Source organism: Ursus americanus, chromosome 4 (genome assembly GCF_024610735.1).
Source record: "Ursus americanus isolate L20-20 chromosome 4, mUrsAme1.1.p, whole genome shotgun sequence".
Lineage (NCBI taxonomy): Eukaryota > Metazoa > Chordata > Mammalia > Carnivora > Ursidae > Ursus > Ursus americanus.
In genome coordinates this window covers 11,241,701-11,262,445 of record NC_142130.1, presented here as the reverse complement: position 1 = coordinate 11,262,445, position 20,745 = coordinate 11,241,701, and the positions used below count along the sequence as shown (strand labels likewise).

Below are 20,745 nucleotides of genomic sequence, written 5' to 3'. Positions count from 1 at the left end.
GAGAGGGAGCGGGGCGGGAGGGTAGGGGCAAAGGGAGAGGGAGAGAGAGAATCTCAAGCAGACACCCCACTGAGTGTGTAAAATCAATGGGACTTTCATTTAATAGAAATAGGCCGTTATATACAATAAACAGTATATGTGTATATATATATTGATATGTGTGTGTGTATCCATTTATAAAGTAATTTGTAATGAGTTAGTCATGAATATTGCAAAAACGGAATGATTTATTTTACCAAAGGAAAGGAAAGATAACTTTAGGGCAACAAATCTAGAAGACTTTAATCATGTTCCACGTTTTTTCCCAATGATAGAATTTCTTGCCAAATACACATTTTTATGATTTGATTATGATCACTTATTGAATTAATACTATATCTTAACCATTTCTTGTTTTCTTCACATATAAGTTACTTTTTCATGGTAGGTTGTACATTTTTCTTACAAAAGTATGGCTTTAGAGCCCTATTTAAAGTGCCTTTTGTAATGTGTTTACCTTGTATTTGCATTCTCATATAACTGGTAGCTCTTGGAGCTAGAAAGAATCTTAGAGATCCTGTGTCCAAACCATTAGTTTACAAATGAAGAAACTAAGAGTCAAGAAACTTGGGTAATTTTCCCAAGGTCATGTAGACAGCCAATGATAGAGCTTAATCAAGAATTTCCAGCCAACTTTCTTTCTGTTAGGACAGGCAGTTTGAGACCAATATAAAAGATTGTTTTATAAATACAATTTTTAAATTAGATAAATGTAAATAGATATAACTTTCAATAAAAGTTCAGGTATATCTGGTATAAGATGGTTCTGGTGCCAGTTCTTGGGTATTCTTGTGAACTTCTGTTTCTACATTATTTTAAAAATATTATTATATTGTAATGAATGAAGAAAATTGAAAAACTCAAAGTAATAAAAAGAAAGTAAAATTATTCATAGTTCTACTACGTAAACATAAATGCATCTGAAAATGTATTTACCTCCAGTTGTTGTATTTAAACTTTTTTACATTTCTTTAAACCTAATTGTTGTCATAATACGTATTTACTTATTATAACCTAAGCAGTTGTTTGTAGTAGTATCCTGCTTTTTAAATTATTTTAAGGGCTAAATTTTCCATTTATATTTAGATATAATGTTTACTTATTTTAATTTGTATAAGAAACTTTTTTATATATATTTTAAATATATATAATTTTTAAAACAATCTTTATTAAGGAACTTTTTTCTACATAAAGATTCATATCATGGCATCATTTATAAAAGGAAACTGGGTACTGTGTATTTACCTACCTTTCATAACATCTATTTTCATCTATGACCTATTCTCTTCTTCACAATTTTTTGGAGGGAAAAACAGGACCCTGAAAATTATTTTACATTCCCTGACTCTTGGTAAGGTTAAACATTTTCCTATGTATCTCCTTACTGACTGTATTTTCTGCTGCATGAATATAAAGAATGTTAAAATGTACTTATTTTATAAATGGATTTTTATATTGATATCAACTTCAAAATAACAGAAATTTAAAATATTTAAAGAAATGCATCAAAAGTCTGCCATATCATTTTTTACTATGTATATCAAATTATCATAACTGAGTAACAAACTTCAGGGGAAAAAAATCATAGAACAGTGCTGATGTAATATCCATACCTAATGATAAAGGGATCAATTCATTTAGAAGATAAATAAAATATATATATGAGACCCATAGATATATATATGGACCTAACATTAGAGCACCTAAATATATTAGGCATATACCAACAGATTTGAAGGAAGAAATAGACAGTACAATAATAGCAGGGGACTTCAACAGTGAATAGATCATCTAGACAGAAAATCAATAAGAAAATATTGGACTTGAACCATGCTTTAGACCAGTGGCCCTAACAGACATATACAGAACATTCCATCCAACAGCAGCGGAATACACATTCTTCCCAAGTGCACACAGAATATTCTCCAGAAGAGATCATATGATAGGTCACAAAACAAGTCTTAGCAAATTTAAGAAGACTGAAATAATACCAAGTATCTTTTCCAAACATGATAGTATGAAACTAGAAATCAATAATAGGAGGAAAGCTGGAAAATTCACAAATATGTGGAAATTAAACAATACACTCCTGAACAACCAATGGGTCAAAGAAATCAAAATGGAAATGAAAAACTATCTTGCAACAAATGAAAGTGAAAACACAACATACTCAAATCTGTGGGATAGTGCAAAAGCAGTTTTAAGAGGGAAGTTTATAGTAATAAACACATTAGGAAAAAGAAAGATTTCATATAAACAACCTAAATTTACACATCAAGAAACTAGAAAAAGAACAAACTAAGTCCAAAGTTAGTAGAAGGAAGGAAATAACAAAGATCAGAGCAGAAATGAATGAATCAGAAACCAAAAAGACAATAGAAAAAAATGAATGAAACTAATAAGAGCTGTTTTTTTGAAAAGAAAAACAAAATTAAATTTTTAGCTAAACTAAGAAAAAAAAGACTCAAATAAATAGAATCAGAAATGGAGGAGACATTACAACTGATACCACAAAAATACAAAGCATCATGAAAGACTACTGTGAACAATCATGGCAACAAATTCGATAACCTAGGAGAAATGGATATATTCTTAGTAACATACAACCTACCAAAACTGACTCATTAAGAATAGAAAACCTGAACAGACCAGTAACATGTAAGGAGATCGACAACAATAATAAAAAAGCCTCTCAACAAGAAAGGCCCAGTGCCGGTTGGTTTCTCTGGAGAATTCTGCCAAACATTTAAAAAATTAATGCCAATCTTTCTCAACCTTCCAAAAAAATTGAGGAGGGAACACTCCCAAAAGTGTTATTAAGGTGTTAAGGAATAAGGTATTCAGGTATTAAGCATTACCTTAATACCAAAGCCAGATAAGGACAAGAAAAGAAAGAAAAGAAGCTACAAGAAAAGAAAGGTCAATATCTCTGATGAAATGAAAACAATATCAGAGAGATATCTGCACTTCCCATATTCATTGCAGTATTATTCACAATAACCAAGATACAGAAAAAAACATAAGTATCTATGTCTATCAACAGATGTACGAATAAAGCAGCTCTGTTACAAGCACGTGCATGCTCACACATGCGGTGGACTAATTCAACCATGAGAAAGAAAATCTGCCACTTGCAGCGACATGGATGGACCTTGGGGGCATATTATGCTAAGTGAAATCAGCCAGACAGAGAAAGACAAATACTGCATGCTATCACTTAGTATGTGTAATCTAAAAAAAATAAAATGCCAAACTCAGAGTAGAAAAGTGATTGCCTGGGGCTGGGAGGTAGGGGAAATAGGTTGGTAAGAGGGTACAAACTTCCAGTTTGAAGTCAGATACAGAAAGAAAAATGCTGAATGACATCACTTATTTGTGAAATCTAAAAAAGCCGAACTCAGAGAGAGTGAGAGTAAAATGGTGGTTGCCTGGGTAGGGAAATGTTGCTCAAAGAATACAAACTTCCAGTTATAAGATGAATAAGTTCTGGGGATCTTATGTATAGCATGGTGATTATAGTTAATAATACTGAATTATATACTTGGAAGTTGCAGGAAGAGTAGATTGTAAATGTTCTCACCACAAGAAATGATAATATGTGACACAATGGAGGTGTTAGCTAATGCTTTGGGGATAGTCATTTTGTAATATTTAAGTGTATCAAATCAACAGGTTGTATACCTTAAACTTACACAATGTAACATATCAAGCTGGAAAAAATAAAACACAGGGATAAAACTTTCACTTAAACAAAAGGATTTGGGTATTTCCAAGTGTTCTCTCTCTCTCAGAGGAGATATTCAAAGTTTTGGATTACTTTCCAAAATTATACATACATAAAAAACAGATCCAAATTTAGTAAACTTACTGTTTTTAGTTATTATGTTCAATTTGTTACCTGATTATATTTAGCTGTGGAAGAGAGGTCATGATTTCTTTTGCACACTGTCAGCCTTTCAGATCTCAACATTAGACTTTATCAGCTATACGTATTTATTGAACTTTAGCTACGTGCCTAGGACTGAGTCGGGACCTGGAGTTAGAGCTTAGGGCCAACACTGTAATAGGTAAGAACTTAAATTTTGGGTTCAAATTTTTAAAAAAGAATAACTTCTGGGAATATTCTAGGGATCTAACAAAAGTAAATGCCCAAATGAACTAACCAATGGTTTATTTTTTTGTGATAAGTACATATTTAAAAACCAAGAAAGAGTAGAGAAACCTAACTGAAATATAATACCTAACTAAAATATATAATGTCTAATTGCTAAAATTTAAATGTCATCCTGAATACCTGGCCCAAGAACTTAAGCCAGTGGATATTTTAAATAATTATTACAAAGTATATTTTATCAATAGAAGTCATTTATTCCTGAAAAGCATACACAGATTATCTGATCTTTGATTTATATAAATTCAGTTAAATCAGTGAAATAAATTCTGATTATCTATCACTGTCTCTGGTTCCACTGGTAGTTCAGTTAAGAACAGACCTGAGGGGTACCTGGCTGGCTCAACTGGGAGAGTATGTGACTCTTGAACTCTGGCTTGTGAGTTTGAGTCCCATACCAGGTGTGGAGCCTATTTAAAAACAAACAAACAAACAAAAACAGACCTGAAACTTCTGCTGATAAATTTTGATTTTGTATTGTTCATATAATCAATAGAAGCTGCTCCCTGGAGGGATCATGCTCTCGCCACAAAACCTTACATTACACAGTCTGCTTGCATAAGCCTTTCTCCCCTTGTCCGGCTGATGTGCTTCTACTCACCTTTGAAGACTACTCTTTCTATACCTCTCCTATAGCACTTAGCAGATTTTCTTTTATTTTCCTGTTTACTTTTTTTTTTTCCTACTAGACTGAGAACTCCTTCCATGCAGGGATATTGTCCCATCCCCAAGCATGATACAGTGTTCAGTACTTAGTAGGTCATTGGTAAATGTCTGCAGACATTAGAAAATAAATGACATCTATGTCCTAAGATAATAAGGTAATTATAACATATTGTGATGTTATATAGGCTTGCATAGTATCAATTCCTTGATACATAATTTCATACACATGCCATGAAAAAATATCTGGTTCTTCGACGCACACATAAAATGGAAGGACCCATTTTATATAAAAAAAATCATGAAATCCCTTTCTCAGGAATTATAGGAAGATAAGCCTTAAATATGTTACCCATAGTTGTTTGCATCAGTCTGAGAATCTGAAGAAAATAGAAAATGGAGAAAAGATAACTTAACCAGAACACTCCTAAAAGACTGGCTTTTAAAGAGGCAAATATCCAAGAGTCTTTCTGAAACAAGATTCTGAAATAAAATCATTTTAGTACTTTCAGAAATTTTGAAAATTACTTTCAAACAGGTTCCTTTAGGATATAAATATCCAACAATATAACCGTCTTTCCAACTCATTTCCATCTTTACTCAGAGGTAGGTCATTTAAATTAGCTTTGTGAGAAAGATAAGACTTACTTTTAGGTGGTCCCTTAGCAGTTACAGAAGGTGCTTGCAAGCTTCAGGACCCAATTACATGCTGAACGTTACAAAATATTGTCACTTCTAGGACGTGAAATCTAAACAGATATCTCACTAATAAGAATGAGCCAACTAGGATGGAAAGTAGGGGGCAGAGTGCCAGGCAGAGGAAACAGCACGGAATGACATGTATAAAGATCCCAAGGAAGAAAAGCCCTAGTACATCTGATCAGAAGGAAGCCAGTGTGGTTGCGGCATAGAAGACAGGTGGGGAGGGCAAGAGGTGAGTTACAGAGGTAGGCAGGGGCAACAAGACCAGCCCAGATTGAGGTCTGGAAAGGAGTTTGGAATTTATTTGAAGAGGATATTCAAATTCACAGATGATTGCCTGGAACCCTGAATAGTACCAGTTCCCTACTTTCCGTCAGATATATGCCAGGACCAACAACTCTGCCTGGTCCTCTACACAGGCCATACCTTTTCTCCTAGGTAGATCCACCAAGGACACCAAAATAACATTCAGTTCCCTGGAGAGCACAGCAATTTTTAGAAAATGGAATGTGCCTGATTTTAAGCAATAACTACCTTTGGTCAAAGCCCCCAACTTGTATCTTACTGCAAATCTTCATCCTGTACCTTCCTTATATTCTCCCCACCACCACCATCACCACCAAGCATGTAAATTCAAATAGAACAGAGACCTTATTGCCTTGCCTCACTCCTTTGTGTCCTAGTGTAGGCCAGGTATATTTGTTGAATGAATGAAGTATTGGAAACAAGTAATGAAGATATTTAAATTTATCTCGAAGTGGTCTCATTTTTTTTTTTTTTAACCCTGAGATTTACAGAAGAAGCATGGAGAGTTATAGTGGTTTCTTTGCTCCTTTTTGGTTTCTATCTCTTAGTGTAGTGCTTAAGGGAAACCGTACTGCACTAGGAGGCAGGAGAAGTAAATATTGATTCCATCACTTACACACGAGAGGACTCTGAGCAAGCTGCTCTGGGCCTCGAGAGTTTCATCTATGAAACTGAGCTTGTTGCTACCGCTGAAGATGATGAAAGGACGAGTCAGATGTCGGGGGGTTGTTGTGGTTTGTCACCAGCTCTAGGATCTATGATTTTATGAATACAATCAAAATCCAGGAAGAAAATATCAAAATCTACAAGGTAAAACTGAGTTATTTTACAGATTACCTGAAAAGAAAATATATTAATTCAGTAGTCAGTTTGGTTGATATCTCTGGGATTATTTCTGATCACCCATAAAGATTAGCTTCTAACTTTATACACATACATTCACCCACAAAAATATACATCTCTTTCTGTTTAGAGTTATGTGCTTAACCAGTAGCTACAACAACAACAACAAAAGCTACACAACAATGATCTCGAACTTGAATGCTTGAAATACTATTGAAGTGTGCCCTTTATATAAATGTTTTCTTCCAACTCTGAACAAGAAACACATTTTCTCCTAATAATCTCATTATCAGTCCCAAACTTATGACTATTTCACTTCTTTGGATCAGATTAAATTTAAATGACTATATTAAGGGGCGCCTGGGTGGCTCAGCCATTAAACGTCTGCTTTCGGCTCAGGTCATGATCCCAGGGTCCTGGGATCGAGCGCCTGCATGGAGGCCCGCACCGGGCTCCCTGCTCAGCGGGAAGCCTGCTTCTCCCTCTCACACTCCCCTTGCTTGTGTTCCCTCTCTCGCTGTCTCTGTCTGTCAAATACATAAATAAAACCTTTTAAAAAAATAAATGACCGTATTAAGGTGCAAAATTATATGTATCAGGTTTTTTAAGGCCTTGTTCAATAAGTTTGGAGCTGTTCTCTTACCACCTCCTTAAAACAGTTCTTCCAAATGTTTTCCTCCTGGATCTCTGGTTGTAATTCTGCTGGTGAAGTTCTTTGCCTCATTCTATATCCACCCTCTCCCCCATGGGAAATCTGGATTCAAATGATTTTTCTGCTATCATTGACCCACTGAAAGAATTTTTTCAGGTGGCATTTCCCTATTTATTTATTCGTGTATATTATTGTAGATTCCTGGCTTTGATGTTCTTTTTAATCCATTAATTATTTATTTGGATGCTAAAATTACCCCAGCTTTAGCTATTGGGAGATTCTTCAGGCTGTCACCTGTGTTGTTTCGACCAGACCCATCATTTTTGAGCACTTCCTTATCTTCTAGCACAACAGACTGGTCTTGTACTTTACTTGTCCCGGCCTTGGAATCACCCTTTCTCCAAAGAGCTAGAAGAGTCCTGGTTCTTTTTATTGGCGAATGAGATTTGGAGACCAAGACGTGGATGCTAGATATACTACTGGCTTGTCACTGATTGAGCTATAGGAATTTATTCTTTTTCCCCCCATGTATCAGTTAGAATTTACATTCCATTGCAAGTCTGGCTCTAGAAGACTGTGGATTTTTATTATCTTTCTCAGTATCTCCATTGTGAATCAAATGGCCCACGGGCTTTGCACACACAGAGAGACTCATCACACTGAAACTATTCTGGGTTCAGCTTGGGATCCTGCAGGCAGGAGTCCTTAGTCACAGGCGTGCAATACAGACCTGTGTCCTCCAGAGTCCGCTGTGCTGCACCCAGCGCAGCCCTGGAGCTTTCTCAAACCTCCAGTGTCTGCAACACTTGCAAGGACATCGAAGAGGAGGCACGTCAGCGCTCCGACTTCCTCCCGACGCCGCCTCTGATTGGCTCCTGGGCGTATCAGAAACCGGTGAATGAGCGGCTGACCCTTACAGAAACTTGCTGGAGGTCTTTGGGTGGCACAGACCTTTCCACCGCGTCCGCGGAGCCCGGGGAGGATGAGGTCGTCCTGTGTCCTGCTCACCGCCCTGGTGGCGCTGGCCGCCTATTACATCTACATCCCCCTGCCCAGCTCCATGTCCGATCCCTGGAAGCTGATGCTGCTGGACGCGACTTTCCGGAGCGCACAGCAAGTGGTGAGACGCAGCCCAGAGCTGATTCTCTCTCCCTCGTCTTAAGTACTATTTGAAGGGGGAAGCAAGGTTTCCGGACCGCGTCCCACGAGAACGCATATTTTTCTAACGCAGTTAGGTGATCGATTTTTAAGGTGGTTCAGTCTGTCGTTTTCAGGATGTCGCATTTGCCTCCTTGCTGGCGGCGGGCTAGATCTGTATCTTCTCGTCTGCGTTGGTGACCGCGAAGGTGAAGTTCCTGAATAGAATTTGACAACTGTTTAACGCTTCGTCTGTCTTAAATACCCCCTCTCTTTCTTGGTTTGCAACGTCAAAAACAAAAAACAAAAACACCTTTCAGCATTTTATAAGCCACCCTTCCCCATTTTCCTTCTGTAGGGGCCAGCAGAGAGTGAGTTAAATGTTTTAGGAAGGCTGTGGGGAAAATAGGCTCTGATTCCTGGCGGTGTGCAGGCACCTTAAAAGCAGAAGCGGGCGCCGGCGATCTCCAGTTCCCTTGACCGTGGAGCTCTCTATTCCTGGGGGCAGTAGGCAGGGCTCCTGTAAGCACTTGAGTAACCGCGGGGATCTTTCGTTTCGTGCGTGGTGCTTATCAGCTCAGCCCAAGAAGGAGGCCAGGAGGCCTGGCTGCCGGTGGAGGGGGCCGCAGCCGCGATTAGCATGATGCACTTGTTTTCTGCCTGCCCTGCAGCATTTATTTTCTGTCCTTGATAGTCAAGGAGATAATCTTTTCCTGAGCCAGGATACTCCTGCTTACCCTGGCAGGGTAACATTTCTGTCTGTTGTATCATGGCTATGGCTTTCTTTTCCCCGTAGACAGTACAGTGTAACTGTCTGCAGTTTATTCTATAGTAAGAGACATTAATTTTAGTGCCAGAGAATCTAAAATCTAAACTGCAGTCTGCAGCCAAGGCTGGGCCCTATTATTCTAACCCTTCTTAATCTCAGGTTATTTTTGTAAGCTCCTGTTTTTTCAGGAGTGACCAGAGAAAGAGAGAAAAAAAAAATCATGATTTTCCTAGAGGGTTGATGTTCCTTTTCCCTGTCCATTCTAAATGTGTGTAAAATCACAGAGTCCCTGACGCTTTGTCCTATCAAAAAGCCCCTGAAGTAGGGTATTGTGACACACTCCTACTAGGGATTTGTTTTTCTTTTTTTTTAATTAATTTTTAAAAAGATTTTATTTTTAAGTAATCTCTACACCCAATGTGGGGCTCAAACTCACAACTCTGAGATCAAGAGCCACATGCTTCACTTACTGAGGCACCCAGGTGCCCCAGGGATTTGTTTTTCTTAAATCCAGCCATGTTTTCCATCCCAAAGTCCCCTGTTGTCTCTTAAGAATGGTCTATGAAGTTATAGATCCCCTTCCTTCCCTCCTGCTGACTGTAATGCCGACAGGGTAGAAGAATGACCATCCCCTTCTATAGCATTTGTTCCAAGAAAGCTGGTCTTCCTGTAGGAAGCCCTGAAGTCCCTCTCTTCCCTCAGAATTATGTAATTTGGGAGTGATATCCTTTAAAAGTTCTGGGGTACAATGGTCTTTACCTGGGTGGGTTATAATGGCCTTCAACAATAAGAAGAATAATGACTGGTAAGAAGAACAAGAAAAACATGAAAAAAGAATCAAACTGCTATGCTGGCTGCAGAGATTAGTCTTAGTTTTCAGGTCACCAAAGAAGTCTTCCCCATCATGTGTCATTTGGGAAAAGCCAGGTTTGGAGAAAGACCATTCTTCCCCAGCTATAGGCTGTCAGCCCATCAACGGCAAGGCCTTTGGACCCTATGATCCTCTATATAGAATGTGCCCTCAGCTGGTGTTTGGGACTGATAATGTGTTGAAAGCCAGGTCACAGAGATAAATGAAGTAACTGATTATCCTCACCTGACACTGTGGCTTGAGAGTGGGTTTGCCCAGAAGTGGCTCTCATCACTTTTCTTCTAAATTCTGAAATACTAGAAAGATCATTCAGGCCACATGGAATCATATTGTACCCAGTAAAGCAATTTACTAATGTCACTTCAAATTGTCCCGGGGAAAAAGCAACATGACTTGAGACATTGTAAGTAAATACAAGCATGCTTGCTAGAGGTATGCCTCCCTGAGTCCCATCCCAACCCCTCCACTTACTGGCACTGAGGCCAGGCAATTTACTAACCTTCTCTGGTCCTCCATTTTCCCTGTAAAATAGGTTTAACACCTACCTGCCAAGGTTGCTATGAGGTTTAACAATGTATTTAAATGCCTGAAACTTAGAGTTATTCCTCTAAGAGTTGTTCCAAAGTTCCACAACGGATTGTGGAGAAAATCTGTGGGGTTGCCCAAGTGTGTTGAAACAGTAAAACAAATGTACACTGGAAAGGGATTTATTGGGGTGCCTGGATGGCTCAGTCGTTAAGTGTCTGCCTTCGGCTCAGGGCGTGATCCCGGGGTCCTGGGATCGAGCCCCACATCGGGCTTCCTGCTTTGCTGGGAGCCTGCTTCTTCCTCTCCCACTCCCCCTGCTTGTGTTCCCTCTCTTGCTGGCTGTCTCTCTCTCTCTGTCAAATAAATAAATAAAATCTTTAAAAAAAAAAAAAAGGAAAGGGATTTATCCCCTTGAAACCTTGGGGAGCTACCACTAAATCACACGGCGTAAAGTTTGTTACCCAAGCAATTTCAGTTAGAGTTGATTTGCTCAATTAAAAAAGCCACTGAAGCCACTTCAGAGGTGAAGCTTGGCCCATACTTAGCACAGTAGGCACGTGCCCAGCATCAGGAAATGTGAATGCTGCTTTTATTCTTTGTCACTGGCAGCTGCTACACCTCTTCATGCCCATTCTTATCTTCTTTATCTTGTGCAGACGAGTCAGATCATTGAGATTTTGCTCATTGTACTTTTTTTTCCTTGGGACTCCCGTATTACCTAAGAAGAAGCTATGTGAGATCTTTCTCTAAAGTCATCTCTAACACAGATGCTGCATTAAAATCCCCTAGGGAGCTTTAAAAGTCCTGATATACTAGATTTATTCAAAATCTCTGGGAGGTGAGCCTTATTTAAAATCTCTGGGAGGTGAGTCCCGGGCATCAGTAGTTTTAAAAGCTCCCAGGTGATTTCAATGTGCAGTAACATTTGAGAAGCACTGCTCTTCAAGGTAAATCAAATGTGTTGCAGATCAGATAATATGTATTCCTTAAATTGCACTCGGTATCTTGGATGCATGTTGCTGGGAATGAGCCCTTTTACGTTAGCATGGATTAGTTTATCAGATTAGTAGGTTGACACTTCGGCTGTAAGAGTCTAAGGGGATAAAATGCCAGTTAGGCAAATTTCAGTGTTACAGCAAATCCTTCATAAGATGTGAGCTGTGGAAAAGCACAACGGAAGATTTGGGAAAGGCAATGAAGAAGACTGGTGAGCAAGAGACTAGCGGGACAAAAGTAGGGAGCTTGGGGAGGTTCTGGAGACTGATTTCAAAATGCTGTGCAAAGAAAGTTTTTCAAAATGGTAGTGCTGGTACAGGGGAAGATACTGAGAAGTGGACACTGCTGACTTTGACGATGTGCATTGGAAGCAGAAGCAGGTTTATTCTTTGACCCAACAATCCTTCAGTATGAATTAATTTTAAGTAATCAGTGATCTAGGCAAAGCTATAGCTGTAAAGATGGAAACATTGTACAGGGTCAGAAACCTTGTTCAACTAGTCCAAAAGCACTGCTTTAAAAAAAAAAAAGATTTTATTTATTTTGAGAGGGAGAGAGAGAGTGAAGGGAGGGGCAGAGGGAGAGGGAGAGAGAGAATCTCAAGCAGACTCTACACTAAGTGTAGACCTCGGCTTGGGGCTCCATCCCACCACCCCAAGATCATGACCTGAGCTGAAGTTAAGAGTCAGTCACTCAACCGACTGAGCCATCCAGGTGCCCCAGCACTGCTGTTTCGTGAGAAATATGGGGGAATGTTCAGCAACCTTGTTTTGTGTTGTTTTTGCAGCATCATTTAAAAAATGAAAGCAAGAAAAAGAAGAGAATATATAAATTATGGAACACATTTTTTAATACTATACAGTCAAAACACTTAGGTTGTAAAATAATGTTTCATGACCTACAAAAGATATGTACTTTATGTTACATGGGAAAATGCAACAAGACAGCATATATGCCATTATCCCATTTAAAATACTTATATATACCAAAACATATAGTTATGTACATCTATATCTATATCAATCTATCTATTCTTAGAGAAAAAGCAGAAGAGTATAAAGTGTAATGCTTTCTTTTCCCCCTGGGCCATCTACAATTTTCATTTCTATACATTTTAGCTTTTCTACAATGAATGTGTAGTAATAAGAAATCATTTAAAAATTTTTTGTAGGTTTCCTACTTCTAAAGAGGAATTGATGTGCACACACATACCAATGTGATTAATATTTAAGTAATTATTATATAAGAAAATCAGATTTCTTTTGAAAAAAGCATCCTGGATCCCCTGATACAGCTATCACAGTGGCATGCTTCATGCTTAGTCACTTAGACGTGACACAGATGGGAAGCCCACTGTGTGCGGTTTTAGCGAGATGCCAAATGACCTAGAAGAACCTGCAGCCTGGTAAAGTGGAGAAAACATGTTAATACACAGCTATTATAAAGGTAGTTGCTGACAGGCATTACTGAAGAGGCACAGTTCCAGAAGATCATGGGAAGGAGAGGTTACGTACGGTTTAGAGGAAGGTAAAGATGGCAGCTAAAGGCAATAGGTATCTGAAGGGAGTTCAGAGCAATGGCTGGGTTTGGCTTACCTTGATCACTTCCCAATTTACTAATTCCTCTATGATGTATCTTTTTTCTAAAGATTTTATTTATTTATTTATTTGAGAGAGAGAGAAAGAGAGAATGGGTGCAAGTGGGGGAGGAGCAGAGGGACAAACAGACTCCGAGAGGAGCACCGGAGCCTGATGCAGGGCTCGATCCCATGATCCCTAGATCATGACCTGACCTGAAATTGAGAGTGGGACGCTTAACCATCTGAGCCACCCAGGCCCTCCTCTACATCTTTTTTGATGAGATAATGTAAAACACGTTGTTGAAATTGGTGTTTTTGCTGAGTGTTCCCCCTGTTTCTTATGGACAACAGTGCTTTTGAACCAGTTGAACAAGTTTTACATCTTGTAAAATGTCTCCAAACATCAAAATGCAACGTAACTTCACCTGGATGTTCCACGCATGATGTGCTTTCAGGCAGTGTGAGTGTGGTTTAAATCCAGTGAGGCTGGATGCCATGCAGAATTCCAGTCTGCTAACTTTTTTCATAACTATTCACGAACTGAAACGTTTCTACTGTCAGGTAAATTTAACTCAAAAACATTAGTAAATAGTAAGTCTTCTCTGTCGCCTTCTAGACTTGCTGTGATACATATTACTTCATGTAAATTAGAGATTTCACCAATCTCAGTAATTTTTAGCTAACTTGATAGAATTTTTATAAACACTTGGCAGCAGAAATGCCTTAAGAATGCTTCAGGGGCAGGGCACCTTGGTGGCTCAGTCCATTAAGTGACCGACTCTTGATTTTGGCTCAGGTCTTGGTCTCCAGATCATGGGATCGAGCCCTTAACGGGGCCCCACACTCTGTGGGGAGTCTGCTGGAGATTCTCTCTCTCTCCCTCTCCATCTGCCCATCCGCCCCTAAAATAAATAAATAAATCTTAAAAGAAATTAAGGTCCGATTGATTCAACTACCAGGTGTGTTAGACTATGCCTAATTTATAGTTTTCCTGGTTATTTTTCCCAGAACTCTACAAATACAGTCTTCGACACAGGAATGCTATATTACTTAATTTTAGTGGGACCTTCTATTTCTAACGTGTGACATGGGCTTGATCTGAAGACATTTCTGGGAAGTGTGGAAGTGTAGTAATCATTCTTAAACAGTCTGTTAATGCACAATTACTTCTTTTAAAATACTGAGTCTATATTTTCACTGCCAAATGAAATGATGTGGGAGATCATTACTTATTTGCTCCATTTTATGTTTATAAAGAATTAAGAAGTGTAATTGAATGTCCAAGTGGCAAACCTGGTTGTATTCTCTACCCAATTTGTGTCCTATTATGAAATTTTAACGACCTATCTTTCAGTGTTTCCAAAATATAATTAAAATCCTACCCTTTGGAAGTCATTGCTCCTTCAATAACTATTAACTGAACACCAGTTCTAAGAACTGGCAAAACAAAAATGAAAAAGACACATACCTAATCTCAAGGAGTTTACAGTGGAGTGAAGGGAAGATAAGCCTATCGGTAGTTAGAGAGTGTGCTCTCGAATGACAGTTATTGACAGAGGCTTTATGGGTTGTTGCAAGAGCCTTGGAAGGGTCCTCTAATGTAGACCCAGGCAACAGGCCTTGAGGACTATTTCCCTTTGACACTGGCATCTAATCTGATTGTTTACAGTAAAAAAACTAACATCTATCCAGCATATACTGAGATTTACTCTGTGCCAGATACTGTGCTATATGCTTTGTGTGCGATTCATTTCGTCCATGCTGTAATTCTATGTGGTGGATGTTCTTATTCTCCTTCCCTTACATAGGAGGAAACTGAAATGCAAAGAAAAATAACTTGCTCAAGATGACACAGTTTATGAGAGGCAGAATCACAATTCAACTCCTGCCTGTCTCACTCTGAGCCCAAGAGCTTTCCCACTGCACTAGCTTGCCTTTCCATAGGAGCTGAGTGAAGGAGGTGGAGTAGGAGAAGAGGGGGGCAGAAAGGAGGGTGGAAGGGCATTCCAGATGGAAGGGACATTCCGATGGGAGAGGATGGTATAGCTAAGGGACTAAAAGTGGCTTACACCTCAGAGAGGCAAGGCTGGAAGGAAGCACAGGCCAGATAATGAATGGCTCTGTGGTCTGTGAAAGGAGCCACTGAAAGACTTTTCACAGGGAAATTGCATAGTCAAATCTGGGTTCTAGAACAGTCTTTCTCGTGACAGTGTAGAGCCTGGAGTTTAAGAAAGTAAATGAAGGTGAGAGTCCACTGAGGAAGCAATCCAGATGAGAGGTGAGAGCATGAACTTGCAGCGAAGCTGACAGACTTGCTGATGGAGCAGTAGGATGGCGTGAAGGAGAGAAGGGAGTCAAAGGTGGTACCCGAGACAGACTCTGGAGGACCTGCATGAACCGTGACCGTGACCGTGATTCAGGAAATGCAGATCGTAAAGTGAAGATTGTGGAGTTTTGGACCTTGTTTTGAAGTGTCTGTGGGACTAGCCCGAGGACAGCTTCTCATAAGTAGTTTGCATTTGTGAGACCAGAGCCCAGGAGAGGGAGAGCTGGGCTGGAGACATGGATTTGGGAGTGGTCCCGGAAGTAGTGGGAATGGAAGTGCATGGAGTGACAGCAAGACTGAGAGATACTACCAGGGATACCCCAGGGGGATGCCAGTGGCGACACACGGAGAGGAGGCCAGCACTAAGAGAAAAGAGACCCTAAAGGAACATGATGTTTTATTATATTTTACATTTATGTAGCACTCTAGATTTTACAAAAGATTTCACTTAATCTCATTTTTTTTTTTTTTCAAAAAAATCTGTGTTCAGGGGCACCTGGGTGGTGCCGTTGGTTAAGCATCCAACTCTTGATTTTGGCTCCGATTGTGATCTCAGGGTCGTGAGATCAAGCCCCAAGTCTGGCTCTGTGTTTAGTGCAGAATCTGCTTAAGACTCTCTCTGCCCCGCCTCTCTCTCTCTCTCTCCCAAATAAAACACATTTTTAAAAGATTTATTTATTTTAAGTTTTTTTTAAAGTAAGTTCTATGCCCAATGTGTAGCTTGAACTCAAAATCCCAAAAAAAGAGTCACATGCTCCACCAACTGAGCCCCCGAGGCACCCCACCCTTTATTTTATTTTTGTAAGGAATAACTGACTGGCATGAATTACTTCCATTTATCAAGTGAGGAAACAGGTTCAAAAAGGGTCAGTGACATCCCCAAGAACACATGATTCATTTATACTGGCAAAACAGAGACTAGAATCAAATGTCCTGGACTTCTATTTTCCTGCTCTCACTTGCTGAGCCAGGCTGACCGGAAAACAAAGTCCACCATGCTGGATTTCCCCTCTTCGTCTCTGGTGCTGCCTCTGTGACCCACCCTTCGTAGCTGTGGCCACGCACGTGGGAGTGCTCATGATAACTCTGATGCTAGTTCACTGAATCCTGACCTTTTTCTGAGCTCCCATAGTTAAGTTAATGTTAACTGTGGTGCCTCCCAATCTTTTTTCATGCCATAGACTTGATAACATTTGTAAAAGTACGCCAGGGGACACTGGAGAAAATAAGGAGGGATTCAATCTGTATGGGTTTGTAATAGAACTCACAAGATTAATATAGAGGATTATATGAATGGTTCTCAAATAGAATATGAACGTTGATAAGTTTTGAGTAGTAATCTATTTGTGGCACACCTGTTGGGAAGCTCTCCTCTCTACAGTTTATAACTAAATACAAGTTCATTATTATTGTTATTAAACACAGAGATCGTCCCCAACTTACATAGATCTGGATAGTCCTATAACTTATTGTCCAAACCAGGACATTTTTAAGAGTGATAGAGGCTGCTATTAATAATCATGCCAGGACAACTGTTTTAAACCAGAATTATTCCCAAATAAATCTGAGGCTCAGTCTGCTTTTATTTGGCTTACCAACATTTAGCATAACCAAGTCAAAGTTGTAGAATGGTTCCTGGCTCCCTGCTCTGCTCGAATCCAGTGAACCACCCCCCATCTCTTCCCGCACCCCTTGGCTTCCCGTCCCCTACAATAGTGGCAGAATAAAAGTACTGAGTTCCTTAACTGGCACGTAGAGCCTGCCACAGTCAGTCCCACATGGCTGGATGTAGCCTCAGTATTCGCATGATGTCTGCATGCTTGTATCTGACAACTTTCTTCCTGTTACCTCTGCCTCCCATGCCCTCCCACCCGTGGACGTTAGCTCACATTCCACACACCTTTCAACACCCACTCGAAAAGTATCTCTTTTGGAAACTTTGCTTTTTCCCCAGTCAGCCTTAATCTCTCTGTCCTGTATACTCTGCCAGCATTTGTGTGTGTGGCCCCTGTGTGTTTCTTTCCTTAGGTGGGTATTTCTTTATGTGCAAGGTCCCCACCAAATTCTGGGCTTTCTCAGCTATCGTAGACATAATTTCCCTCTTATCTGTTTTAGGGTTTGGTTTTGGTTTGAAGATCATTCATTTTAGAGAAAACCGGAATTCGTGGTTCTGCTTACTTTCAGTCTTCTGTATTACTTCATTTGCCCCGAAGAGCAGACTGAGTGCTCCCATGTGCCTGTGACTCTGAACTTACCCCCAAATGGTTTTTTGCTGCCCTTTGCAACTTTTTTTTTTTTTGCAAGGCTCACTGTTTCCTGGGTTCCTAACTTCCTCATACTATTTTTGTAGATTGATGCTTATTTTTGAGTCTGTAATGAATTTATCTGCCTGCTTCTAGTTAAACGTTAGGCCATCTCCTTAAAAGATCGCTGGTGAATTCCCGCATTCACTCGATATTGTTCTGCCTTTCCCTTTTCCTCTTGAACGGGTAATTGACAAACACTTCATGAGAAATTAATTTGACTGACCGTCTTTTGTGCTGCCTATTCCATAGTATCATCCCTGCTCTGGGATTCACATTACCTTTTCTTTGACTGTTCTGAAGCCTACTCTTCTAAAATGCAAGATGTTTATCTCACTCTTCCTAGTTTATGCCTCACTTCGAAGGGTCACTCCGTCCTAAGCTTGCAGGCCCTTCCATTTCATGGCACAGTTCTCCCCTGTTAGTGAGAAGCAAGTCCACAGCAGCAATAATTCCTGTTTCCTTGACTTTCTTAGCAAGTCAGTTCTGCTTGTAGAAAATGCTCTGCTTTTAATAGAATAAAATTGCTGGCAGATAGGAGTATAATAATGGATCCATTTACTGAATAATAAACACAACCACCAGCAAGGTTAAATGACTGCTGGCTGTGAACCGGGTCTGCTGGGCTCCATAGCCCTTTCCACAATATTCCACAACTTCCTATTATGACTGTTCCATCTTCCCTCCTTCCCTTCCACCCCTGCACTCTGAAATGTTTTGTATTAGTTGTATGACCCACATTAAGAAAGTATCACACAGGGATGTATCATGGATTTACAAATTTCAGTCCTAGAGGATTTTATGTATTATACCTTCAAAATTTTAGTCCTGGAGGATTTTAATATATATTACAAATTGAAGAAGTTCTATGGTTAAATAAGACTGGGAAATAACGAGTTAGAGTTAATCAGGATTTCTTTTTTTTTACTTGTAAGACATTTCGGAATTCCTACCATACTAATGTGTATTTTGAGTCTTAGAATATTCTTACAGTGAGTCCCAAATGTAGCTATAGATAGATCTTCATTTTACAAAAAACTTCATGCTAGGGGCACCTTGGTGGCTCAGTCGGTTAAGTGTCTGCCTTCTGCTCAGGTCGTGATCCTGGGGTCCTGGGATCCAGCCCCGTGTGGGCTAACTCCCTGCTCAGCAGGGAGTCTGCTTCTCCCTCTCCCTCTGCTCCTCCCCCGTTCATTCTCTCTCTCTCTCTCTCTTTCACTCTCTCTCTCAAATAAATAAAATTTAAAAAAGAAACCTTCGTGATACTGATGGTGTTTTACCAAATTTGGGAGACCATTTTCATAGTGCTTAAGAGCATGGATTTGGGGCTCAGGGAGACCTGTGTTCAAATCCAGACTCTGAGCTATTCAGCTGTGTGACCTTGAAGAATGTTTTTTTTTTTTTTAAGATTTTATTTATTTATTTGACAGAGAGAGAGACAGCCAGTGAGAGAGGGAACACAGGCAGCGGGAGTGGGAGAGGAAGAAGCAGGCTCATAACGGAGGAGCCTGATGTGGGGCTCGATCCCAGGACTCTGGGATCACGCCCTGAGCCGAAGGCAGGCGCTTAACGACTGAGCCACCCAGGCACCCCAGAAGAATGTATTTTTAACCTATGAGTTTTTCTTGATCATGTAAATGGTTGTGATACTTAACCCATAATGGTATTATGAAGATTGCATAAGGCAATATGTATAAAGTTTTATTGTTTGTTGTCATTATAACACGTTAGTTAATATGTAAAGGACTTGTGGGGGGAGGGGCAGTGCAGGATCCTGGAATCCGACCCTGCATTGAGCTCCCTGCTCAGTGGGGAGTCTGCTTCTGCCTCTCCCTCTGCCTTCCCCCTACCCTGCTCATGCTCTCTCTCTCTTTCTCTCTCTCTAATAAATAAATAAAGTCTTTTGAAGAAATATGTAAAGAACTTGGAACAGTACCTGACATAAGAAATATATACAGTCCAGATCTGATTTTTCACAACTGTATGCAATATACTCCAATAGTAATATGCTGTTTTGTATTCTTTTATTTTCACTGTTATTCTTGTCAGTCTGCTACTCTTCTTGCTAGCAGACTGGATTTCTATACAGATATAGATCTTCTTGACTTAAACTTTTATTGGCTGTAGCTGCTGGGTTTCACTCCTGGCTTCAGCACTAACTAGTTGTGAAACTAATTGGGGAGGTTACTTGAACTCCGACGTTAGTTTTCTCATCTGTAAAAGTGAGATGATAGTGCTTCCCTTGAGACTTGTTATATGGACTACATGTGATTGCATTTTTAAAATTTTTGCACAGTGCTTGCTGTAAAGAACTAATAACTTCTTCCTATAGTTAAAGTTTTGGAGTCTCTGGGCTGAGTTTGCTGATGTTCTCACTGACTAGATCTATGAATCTTCCTCCTGATAGCTAACTCAACCTTTATAAGAATCCTGTAAGGTAAGTATTATTACTACTCCTATATTGTAAATATAGAAACTGGGCACAGAGGGGTTAAGTATCTTGCCCAAATCGCACACCCAGAGCCAAAACTCTAATTCAGGCACTCTGCCTTTGGAGTTGGTGCTCTAAAGGTCAAAGAAATTGAATGTCTCTTAGGCTTTCACTGCCTTATATCAAAGATCTCCACTGGAGTTTGCCAAGGTATCAATTCATTTTAGAATATGATGTCACCTGAAAAGAGTTCCTAGGCTTTAGGTACCTAAGGTACAGTTGGTGACATGACATTTTGTTATATAAAGTCCTTTATTTGAATTCTGTCCCAGTAGTGAGCCATCTTGCCACACTGTGAAAGTGGTGAAGCAGGGTTGATCTTTTTCTCAACAAAGGGCTTTGAATTTGCCCAAATGCTGCCATCTTTTG

General features: G+C 39.7%; 1 protein-coding gene across 1 annotated transcript in view; it reads left to right on the top strand.

The window, feature by feature from the left end:
- Window positions 1-8,177: 8,177 nt before the first annotated feature.
- NCEH1 (neutral cholesterol ester hydrolase 1) overlaps window positions 8,178-20,745 on the top strand; it is a 61,532-nt gene continuing 48,964 nt past the window's right edge. The window contains exon 1 of the mRNA XM_045788656.2: window positions 8,178-8,496. Within this exon, the coding sequence (XP_045644612.1) occupies window positions 8,359-8,496 (138 nt within the window). The 5' untranslated portion in view covers window positions 8,178-8,358. The remainder of the gene's footprint in view (window positions 8,497-20,745) is intronic.